The following is an 11,265-nucleotide window of genomic DNA, read 5'->3' as shown; positions in this document are numbered from 1 at the left end:
TTATACATGTGGTCAACTTATACATGAATATATACAGTACTTCATTTGTAGATGTTGAAAAAGTAGTATGGGAGGGGCACTTCCATGGGACCTTCAATGTGCAGGATGTTTTTATTGCTTAAGTAATAAAAGTAACAATGCCTCAGCCATTCCATTCTAAAGATCAACACAGGTCATCCATTCTCATTAGACGCCATGGAAGGGAAAGACAAACAGTTTATGGCCCTCTCCAGTCACCACCGAAAGATCCATTATAGCTTCAAATAAGAATAGTATATTACATGTATGCATGTGTATTTCACGTAAAACTAATATTGTACATAAGCATGCAAAGATACATTAGGATCACCTAGATAACTTAACATCCCCCATTTTAGTTGTATTTGTTTCAGTCAAGACAATTTGAATTACTCCATTAGACTGCAGGAGAGAGGGGAGGGTAATTGCATTCTAAAGATAAACACATGCCATCCTTCCTTATTAGACATTGGGAATGGAGCTTTATGGAGCTTTATAGTTCACACCACTAAGTGCAGGAAGAGTAGGGGAGGAAAGACAGCTAAATTATTATTATTAAGTGTTTTACCGCCCGTATTCTTTGGTAATTTGTCAGGAATGGTTCAGCTTCTGTATGAGGGATATCTTGCTCTCCACAGTAATAAAATTTTCCATCAGGATGGGGAAAATAAAGGGAGAAATTTGCATCACTACTCATATGAGCCAACCCTGGGCTGATACAGTATAGCAGAAAAACAGGAATAGACAAATTAGTTCCATGAAACATAAATCCAGAAACATAAGCCTTTATAGAAATACTTTGGTTAAAATTCTTGCTTCATTGCAGTTCTCTTCCAAGTGGGAAACATACAGATAAAGTCCTTAATACAGCCATGTAATTCACTTAACAAATATTTATCCTTGATGTGGTGTTTTTATGTTTGCTTGGACAACAGATATAAAACACCAAGAGTAATAGGTTCTTCTATGAGCTATGTATGTGTTTTTAACCCTTCAAAAAGCATGGAAATGGAGTAGAAAGAGTTTTAATCAAGTGGAAGATTAAATTAAAAACCAAAATGGCGAACTATTTTTTAAATTGAATATCTTAATGTTCTCTCCCCCCCCCCCAAAAAAAGTGTACAAGATAAACAAGAGAGGTTTCAAAAGATTTTGAATTGATAATTCCAGTTTTCTTCCTTAACATGTATTTATTCAGAAGTGTTAAAAGTGCCTAAGTAGTATTTAGCATGTGCTTTAATATAAAGTTGCCTTTAAATAACAAGAACTACAATTAAGGATAGTATAAGAGCTTGGAAGGTTTCCCCAGTCAAAATAATATATAAAGTCCAGCAAAAGGAAATGAAGGTCTTCATCTATCTTCTGCTTTATTCAATGTATGGAACGTAAGGAAAACACCATGCACCCATTAGTTCCCATTTTCTTCAATGATGGTGTTCTCCTTTGATGCCAAGCAGTGTGTATGGAAGAGGAACCACAATGTTTATGGGCCTCCATGAACATACCTGGTATGGCTTGATTGCAGCCAATGAAGCTAATTTTATATCAGTTTTACAGATGAGTTTCTGTGGCTAATCCAGAACAGTCTTAAGTCCTTGCTATGTCATTAACACATTCACATTTCACGAAGTGGGGTCTCTATAGTATTTTGCTACTTTGAATAGATTTCCCATATTTTCTATGTAAAAATGAATAGAAGAAGCAGAGCCTATTTGGTACATAGCTGCTCCAGATGAAAGAAATGGCACTGAGTTTGAGAGGTAAGAGATTTAAGATCCAATGATTTTACAGGATTAAATGTATGTCTATTCAGAAGTGAGACTAACTGAGATCTATGGGGCTTACTCACAGGTAAGTGTGCAACTGAAAAATTGAAACTGTAACAAACTCTCACTCTCTCCCTAGCTTAAAAGTATGAAAATGGAAATACATGTTGATGTATGCTTAACTCTCTGTTGGGTGATGGCTAGCATGTTTATTTATGAAAACTTCATTCACAGATGTTTCCACTTCTATTTCTTTGTGGCCATTCTGGATGCTGCTTTTTAAAAAAAACTTTGTCAAAGAGTAGGCATCAAGGAGTCTGAAAACATGTCTTCTCACATATACTTCTCTGTGTCATGCAACAGACTCCTCGAACCTTGAAAGAAACATCTGTTAGTTAGTTAGACATTGATGAAATATGCAGAAGTACAGGGGCATTTTGAATGTAGAGCTGTACCCTAGGAGGAATTTGTGCTTGACAAATACTTGTGTTGCCATGGCATTCTTTTGTTACTTGTGTGAGAGGCACGGCATACATACCAAGTTACATGACCTAATGTTCTTAAGACACTATTTCTCAGCTGAGAACTATTGCAACGTTATACATTTATCACTATATGCTATTTATACTTTGGTTTGCTTTTCCCTAGTAGTGCTACACTGGCAATGCAGTTGATACTATGAAGGCAGCAGTGCTCCAGAGTGGAGGATCCAGGAGAAGTAACAGTGGAGTGTTTACTTTTTTTCATGCTTCTTGGTTAATTGTCCTTGCTCAAGCTGCAAGTTCACACTACTCTTTGTGCACTTCTCCATCGGTTGGCTCTCTTGGGAGAGCTGCTGAACAGCCTGCTGAATGGCAGTGTGCACTATCTGTTTGCTGGCATGTTGCAATCTTGCTTCTTCGTGGTTGTTTCCAGATTGCTCCCCTGCTGGAAAAAAGGAAAGTATTATTTTAGCTCAAAATACTTGTATTACTCAAAACTGTATTTCATGGGTTTAGAGAGGAATGTAACTGGCAGGAGCAGCCCCAGAAAATAAAAAGAATTTATGTGCTTCAAATGTGCACACCCACATGAGAGTAAACTCTGTTGAACAAAATAGGATTTGCTGCTGGGTGATATTCATTGAATGGCACAAAATGCTGGTGGGGAGGGAACACTCTAAAACCACCCAATGAGATCTAAACATAATCACTTGTAACACTATGGCCCCATACAGACAGGCTAAAATAAAGCTGCTTCAAGTCACTTTGGAAGTATGCTGTTTAAATGATGCATGCGTACTAAGAATCCAGATGCCGTGCTAAAGCCACGATGCAGTCCTAAGGACTGGAGGACAGCTTTGGCGCAACTTCCGGACTCTTAGTATGCATGCATCATTTAAACAACATACCTCCAAAGTGACCTGAAGCAGCTTTATTTTGGCCTGTCTGTATGGGGCCTCAGGTGACTGATCATTGGAGGGAGAAAAACGGAATATGAGGTTTGGATGAAGTTGTAGGTCATGGGAGGAGGGTATATTGCTCTGGAATGGGGAAGGGGGTTATCTGGCTGCTGGAACAAAAAGAGGCAACTTAAATGCACTGCAACATTTCTTTTCATTATTAAAAACCAACAACTCAAAGGGAAACTAAAGCAGCATGTAAACAGGGAAGTTACGTCTTGGAAATATGATTGTAACATGGAAGACTTTGCAGTCCAAGACCACACTAAAAAAAGTAATGGACAGAACGTTCTGAGCATCCAAAATCCAATTCTTAATATGTAATGATAACAATGACAATAATGGTTTCCAAAATAGTTGCTGTGTTAGTCTGTTGCAGCAAAACCAGTAGAGTCCTGCAACACATGAATGGTGAACACATTTATTGTAGCATGAGCTTTCATGAGTAACAATTATGATGATTCATAAAATTATCCAAAATGAAACTGTTGACACTTCAGAAAACATAGGCAGCTAGTTCTGCGACCATTCTGACATAAAAACATCTTTCACGTCTAATGAGAAATAACATGTAAAAGCAAACTAGTACAAGAACTGAATTTGTACAGGTCTATTGCAAAGTAAAGAGGACCAAATGGAGTAAGCATGGACAGTATAATATTATTATTATTAATAAGGATTTATTTATAGCCCGCCCAATCACAAGGAATCAGGGAGGGTTACAACAATAAAAAAAGTACAAAGCAAATAAATGCTGAGCATTCAAAATCCATCACTTTACATGAACATTCCCAAAAGTAGCCTTCTCAGGGGTCACTCCCGCCACCAATGGGAATGAGAACTCAGTGTATACTCGGAGGTAATGGTGAGAAACACTGCTGCCAACCTCCCTGATTCCACTTTTTCACATCTGGCACAGAGCAGAAGGCTTCAAATTGGAGTAAACAAACTGAAGCAGATTTCATGAGCATGAAACTTATACACTGTTGTCTGAACAAATGCTGAGATATTGTACTTTGACTATCTATTTCTGAACAATAGTTTCCTGGTCATGCCATTTAAAGACTGCTCTATATGCTCCATGAGGTGCTAAAATGTTTGTTCTTTGCCATGGCCAGCCAAATGGTGTGGACTGAAATATTCATGGCATTAATGACTAAAAGAACTATTCTATTCCCACAACCAACTGGGATTTACTACTTCAGTCAAGCCCAGACTTGTTTTCTGATAGTGTGCTTGCTAAATTAGCCAGTGCTCATGAAAAAGACTGAAGCACAACTAAACTGCACAAGCACATTTGTATCTAAGCTTGTCTTCTTGCAACCACTGGAGAAAAAAACAGCCCATCTCTTCAGTGATTCAGTTTACAGCTGATAGTATAAAAACCAGATAGGTATTTTCATTAAAAATGTGGATTGTTTAGGTCAGATGATATTAACCTGTTTCATGTCCCATTTATTTTAATGTGGGAATTGTGCATTTGCTTAAGGTTTGCTGGGTATTGTTCATTTGAAGATTTCTGATCATGGCAAAGGTCTATATTTAATTTCTAATTTTTAGCCAGCTAGCCTTCTTTTATTCATTATGTTGTTTTTAAAAGGACACTGGCTGCAGAAAAACAGAAGCAGACATTTGGGAATTACTAAATATCCTTCCTACAAGATCAAGCCAAAACAGAATTATATCATTAAACAAATAATAGAGAATAACCTGCAATGATAAAAAGCCTACTCCTTCTACCACAATAGTAACAAATGACACGTTTATTATAGGCCTATCAGCCTTTGGCAACTGTGTTGCCTTTATTGTAGTTATAATATCTTGCTGCACTTCTCTGTACTTCTCTCATGTGTTTGCCACAAAAAACAGGCTGTGAATAATGATGTAAACCATCTGCTCTGCTAGATAAAAGGTACTAAGAAGAAGTATTGTGACTCTGGAGGGTACTACAGAAAACACAAGATTGCAAGGCTAAGATCAACTCTCTCCCCTACAGGTTATTTAGCAATGAGTTTTGGAAATGAACAGTATGCTGGAAAATATGAAAATACATTTCCAGGAGAAAGCTATTGATTATTTTAAATGGCTTTAACACCACTATCTTACTTAGAAGTAAATTCTGCTGATTTCAATAGGAATCCCTTTTAGCTATAATTGAATATATATTTTTGCTACATACTACTTTTTCCAAACCACTTCAAGAAGTTAACATTTCTGGCTTAGGCTGCAATTCTTTCTTACAACCTGTTAAATCTCTAGGGAAAATCTTCCTAATATTCTGAAATAGTCTGCAATTGTAGCACTGGGCTTCTGGAACAAGATGGTTTATTTTTCACATAGTTGAAAAAGTAATATAGTAAATCATTTATACACACACACACACACACACATATATATACACAGTGGGCCCTTGGGATCTGCTAGGGTTTGGTTCCAGGCCTCCTGTGGATACCAAATCCATAGATGCTCAAGTCCATTAAATACAATGGGATAGTAAAATGGTGCCCTTTATGTAAAATGGAAAAATCAAGGTTTGTTTTGGGGGATTTATGTACATGTGTACGTGTGTGTGTGTGTATATATATATATATATGGAGAGAGAGAGAGAGAGAGAGAGAGAGAGAATTTTTGAGCTGTGATAGTTGAATCCGTGGAAAAGAATCCATGGATATGGAGGGCCAACTTTATACAGTCGGCCCTTCTTATATATGGATTTTTTATACACACATTCAAGCATCCACGGTTTGAAAATGTAAAAAAAAGTATAAATTTCAAATATCAAACCTTGATTTTCCATTTTTTATAAGGGACACAATTTTTCTACATATGTCATTATATTTAATGGGACTTGAGCATCCATGGATTTTGTTATCCACAGGGGATCTTGGAACCAAACCCCAGCATATAACAAGGGTCCACTGTATGTATCTATTTCTAACAGGTAACGCTTGGGGACTAATTGAGTAATTAATTAGGATCCCATCTTTCTCCCAGCATCAGACTCAAGGTAGCTCACAGGATCGATTAAAACAAAATCCACTTAAAAGATAATAGTTTTTAAAAGCTTGAAATTTTAAAAAATAATAATTTGAATGATCCTATTAAAAGCAGTACTAATTGAAAACAGTTTTAAAGCATTTAAGACACCACTACAGCACACATGCCATTAAAAAACCTTTCTGCAACAATCAGATAAGTACCAAAAGCCTACTTAAGTGACAAGAACCTTTTCTGCTGGCAAAAAGAGAGCAAAGAGGAATCAGCCTAGCCTACCATGGGAAAGAAGTTCTACAGACTGTGAACAACCACTGAGAAGGTCTTCTCATATGGTTTCACCAGAGTGATAGTGGGGACAAATTCCTCCCCTGAGGATATTAAAACTGAGGCAGGTTTACAGAGATACAGCATTTCAGATTATCCTGCCCCAAGTTATATAGAGATTTGTAAATCACAATGAGCATTTTTAGTCTCCCTGGGAAACAATCAGCAGACAGAGAAGCTGTTGTAACAACACAGTTATATGTCCCATGTAACCAGCCTCAGTCAGCAGACTAACTGCAGCATTTTGAGCCTGTTAACCTTATGAACAGTTTGCAAAGGCAGCCCCATGTGCAGTACACTGCAGTAATCCAGATGGAATATGATCAAGGCTTGTCAGCCAGATCTGACATTTCCATGAATGGGTGCCCTGGGACACTAGTTTTAACAGTATGAATGCACTTAAATGTACACATCCGTGCTCAGGGTTGACAGTCCAAGAGTACACCGAAGCTGTGAAGGTGAGGCTTCAGGGACAGTGTAACCCCAGTCAGCACAAGCTGTATCCCTACTTTCTGATCTGCCTTTTGACTGACCAGGAACACCTCTGCCTTCTCTTGACTTGGACTATATATCTAGACCAGAATAGAACAACATTAACCAAATGCCAGTTCTAAAGTCACATCACACAGGAGGTGTTATCTAGAGTCCTTTCAAAATTTCAGGTTTTGCAAAATTACCTACGACTACCAAATACAAACCTCTCAAAACTATCGGGCTCCCCAAAGCATGCTCGGTGGCTCTCTTTTGAGACATCTGAGATTCTTGCTGGGCATCAAACTCTCCAAACCATGCTCAGTGGCAAGGGAATGCTGCCAGCTGGGAGCAGGAACAGTAAAAGATGGGGAAGAGAGAATTGAATGGAGTGTTTTGGAAGAGGGCATGACTGGCTGTTTGAAACCCTCAGCAGCAATACTCCACAGTACAACACTGTTTTGTGGGACTCATTTGTGTTCTACTATGTCCCACTTTCTGTATAAATAAAGCTGCAGTGTAAAACTTGGTATGATACCATGGAGTCACTCAAGAGCTACAGAAGTACTATATAGGATGCTATGGTGGAGTCACTGCTGGAAAAAATGATGTGAATGTGAACAATTGAGAGGTCTGTATCAAGGTTAAAGCCCAGTCGACCAAAACATCTTTAAATCCCAAGGACATCACAGAATGTACTCTCTCTCAGTACATTTTCTCTCTGGGTACTTTCACTCTCTGACAGTGAAAGATGTCAACGTTAGGAAGGGGACCATAGATCAATGCACATGTGTTGCACACAGAAAGCCCCAAATTTAATCCCTGGTTGCCCCAGGTGAGAGCTGACAAAAAATGACTGAAATCCTTCAGTTTCACTGCTAATTAAACTGGACAATAGTGGGCGAGTTCAGAGGTCTCAGTCTACATAAAGCAGCTTTGTATGCAAATATCTCTAACTAGATTCTTTGAGGATTAAACCCATATTGTCTCTCCCGCTCCCACCCCCAACACACACTTTGTTCAAAGACCGAGCTTGCAGTAGACATTTCAGTGCTATTTTGGGATCAAGATTTTGAAAATGTTGTTAGTGACTTTTCACTTATTGAGACCATTATATTATGTACATTTCTCTCCTACCTATCCAAACACCATGAGTACCAGTCCATGAATCTGCAAGCTAATGTTAGTTCCCAAATCAGTTTTACATACTCCAAAAATAAAGGTCTTAAGAAATTTCATGTGTAAAACCCACAAACCTTTGGGTCTGAGGGGGGAGGGGGACAACTACCATTTATTTATTTACAACTATAAATAAACACAGTCCATAAAGTGAGAAGTTGCCATTGACATTATTTAATCTAAATTAATTTTCATTGTTTACATATTTTATTTTATTTTTTGCTAAAGAGTCTGAAGATGTATAACTGAATCCAAGTCTAGGTTTGTTGAACTTAGTTCTTACTGAAATTAATGGGACTTAAATCAGTCAATGCAATTTGTCCCAGTGACTTCAGTGGAAGTTAGGTTCAGTTAATGTAATAGTTTTATTAGTTTTACTACAGTGTTGGCTATAGCCCAGCTCCTACTGAAATTCAAAACTATCTGAGGAAAGCTTACAAGCCTTACTCTCTGTTACATCTTAATGAATTTAATGTGGTTCTTCTACTACATATATTTCACATTAAGGCTGCATCTGCATTGCAGAAATAATCCAGTTTGCCATCACTTTGTCACAGCTCAGTGCTATGAAATTCTGGGAACTGTAATTTGTTGTGGTACCAGAGCTCTCTGACAGAGGAGGCTAAATGTCTCACAGAACTCTAGTTCACAGAATTCCCTAGAACTGAGCCAGGGCAGTTAAAGCAGTCTCAAACTGGATTATTTCTGCAGTGTGTTTTGCACCAAAGGTTGCAGTCCTATACCTACTTTCCTCAGAGAAAGCCTCTGCTGAAGATAAAAGGGCTGGTGTCTGTGTAGACACATGCAAAATTGTACTGTAAGGTTGCATTTCTATAACACTTGCACAAAATGAATGAATTTAGTCAGACTTACTTCTGAGCACTATGCGTAGAGACTGACTTTCAATTGGTCAAAAACAGTTTTTCTTCTATTTTTGTTTACAGATTCTCTTACTATTTCTTGAAGCGACACTTTTTGAAATGATTTCTTCTCAGCCTAATGAGCTTCTTACAGATTTAGTGGCTTGAAGAGAACATATGGACTCTCAAGTGAGATTGGCAGCACGCACCTGCTCCTTTCTACTCAGAAGTCAGTCCCGATGAGTGCAACTGTCTCTTTGCAAGACAGCAGGCATAGAAGTTTAGCCATAAAGTTCTTCTGGGTGATGTTTGTTTGTTTGCTTGATATATATTTCTAACTATGGGACCCAAGGTGGTTTACAGCAGAAGAATAAAACAGAATCTACATATGTGCATGAATATTTATGAATGTATATGTCAGTCTCTTTCATGCATTGCCTCTTCAACACAACGTAGGGAAACATCTAGGATGGGGATAGGTTTCATTTAGATGCTGTAGCCCTTGCTCCTTTTCTGTGGAAATGCCACCTTACAATTTCATAAGGATATCTGTGAAGGCAAAAAGGGAACCAAAAGGATACACTTTTTCACTCACAGAGGGGACTCTGATTTTCTGCTAGAGAAGAAGAAGAAATCCCATTGTTACCTTGTTGTTGTTAACTGCTGTCAAGTTGACTTTGATTTATGGCAACCCTATGAATAAGAGACCTCCAAGTCACTCTGCTATCAGCAGCCCTGCTCAGGTCTTGCAAGTTCAGGATTCTGGCTTCCCCCGACTGATTCAATCCACTAATACCTATGTTTTCCCTCCTGGCTCTATCTTTCTTTCATAACTTTACTCCAGAGCTGCTGGGATTCAACTACAACCCTTCATCTTGTTGTTGTTTTGTGCCTTCAAGTTGTTTCAAACTTATGGCAACCCTAAGGCGAAAACTATCATGGAATTTTCTCGGCAAGATTTCTTCAGAGGAGGTTTACCATTTCCTTCCCCTGAGGCTGAGAGTGTGTGACTTGACCAAGGTCACCCAGTGGGTTTCATGGCTGAGCTGGGACTTGAATCCTGGTCTCCAAAGTCCAACACTCAGACCTCTACGCCACCCTTCATCTAGCCCAAACCAAAAGGGACTGAACAATCACTGCAGGTGACCCCTGGACCAACATCTCTGCACCTGCCTCTCAGTTGGGACAAGATCTCGGAACTAGGGTGACCAGATGCCCTCGACACAAAGGAGAACAAGGCACCCCAAAATGTAGGACATCCCAGAAAAACATCAGATGTCCCCAAAGAAAAGCTAAAAAACCCCAGATCAATATAAATTCATCCATCTTAGTGATGCTCAGAATGGAGGACCTTTTGGGATTGCTCCTGGACAGAAGGCTGAACTGGGGGACAGGTCCTGGAAAAGGAGGACTAAGTCTGGTCACCCTGTGTAATATATATCAATCATCCTTCTTAGCAGTGCTCAAAATGGAAGACCTTTTGGACTTCCTCCTGGGCAGAAAGCTGAGATGGAGGACAAGGGTCCTGGAAAAGGAGGACTTCATCTGCCCACCCTACATAATATATAAACCATTCTTTTTAGTCCTGCTCAAAATGGAGAACCTTTTGAACTGCCTCCTGGGCAAAAGGCTTGGAATGGAGGTCACGTCCAGGAAAAGGAGGACGAGGTCTGGTGACCCTGCTGGGAACAGGAGCATTGCTTGTGGGGAGGGAGGCAAGGGAAGGACTAGGTGCGATGGGTCCTGAGTCCTGCAAAAGGGGGGAAGCAAAAGCAAGGAGCTGAGGGCCAGAAGGAGAGAAAGTGCATCATCGTTACCTGGCGCAAAGACCATGATCCCTTCCTGCCCAGGGATGCGTGGAGCCAGAACGTGTGGAAGCAGGAGGAAGAGCCAGGCAGAGAGGCAGGCATGCGGTTTGCAAGAGCCGGCGGCAGGAGCAGCAGCACCTTGGAGAGCTCCAGTCCTCCTCCTCCTCCTCCTCCAATGCAAAGCTCCCTTGAGGAGGAAGGAAAGGGATCCTGGGCAGCGATGCTGGGCTCTGCGGTGGCAGCAGCAGGAGAGGAAAGGGGGAGGAGGAGAGCAAAGGCAAGGCAGAAGGAGGAGGAGGAACAACTCAGGGCTCCTCATTAACTCTCCTCCACTGCGACGCTGACCTTTCCAGGCTGAGGCTCTCCAAGCTCCTGCCTTGCAAACAGAGCCTTAGGTGCAA

General features: G+C 39.8%; 1 protein-coding gene across 2 annotated transcripts; it reads right to left on the bottom strand.

The window, feature by feature from the left end:
* Window positions 1-804: 804 nt before the first annotated feature.
* AKAIN1 (A-kinase anchor inhibitor 1) lies at window positions 805-10,950 on the bottom strand. 2 transcript variants are annotated; one of them, XM_089517106.1, is made up of 2 exons: window positions 10,874-10,950; window positions 805-2,711 (listed from the first exon to the last, which is right to left on the bottom strand). In XM_089517106.1, the coding sequence occupies exons 1-2, from the start codon at window positions 10,887-10,889 to the stop codon at window positions 2,518-2,520; spliced, it is 210 nt and encodes a 69-aa protein (XP_089373232.1). In that variant the 5' UTR covers window positions 10,890-10,950; the 3' UTR covers window positions 805-2,517. The 2 variants fall into 2 exon arrangements, with proteins under 2 accessions (XP_089373232.1, XP_089373234.1); XM_089517108.1 differs by having other exon boundaries at window positions 805-2,708; window positions 10,874-10,934.
* Window positions 10,951-11,265: the final 315 nt, after the last annotated feature.

This window comes from Sceloporus occidentalis, unplaced genomic scaffold, assembly GCF_023333645.1.
Source record: "Sceloporus occidentalis isolate IW3139 unplaced genomic scaffold, rSceOcc1.0.p SCAF_3, whole genome shotgun sequence".
In the NCBI taxonomy this organism is placed as follows: Eukaryota; Metazoa; Chordata; class Lepidosauria; order Squamata; family Phrynosomatidae; genus Sceloporus; species Sceloporus occidentalis.
The sequence above is the reverse complement of the archived record's forward strand: the minus strand, read 5'-3'. Positions and strand labels throughout refer to the sequence as shown.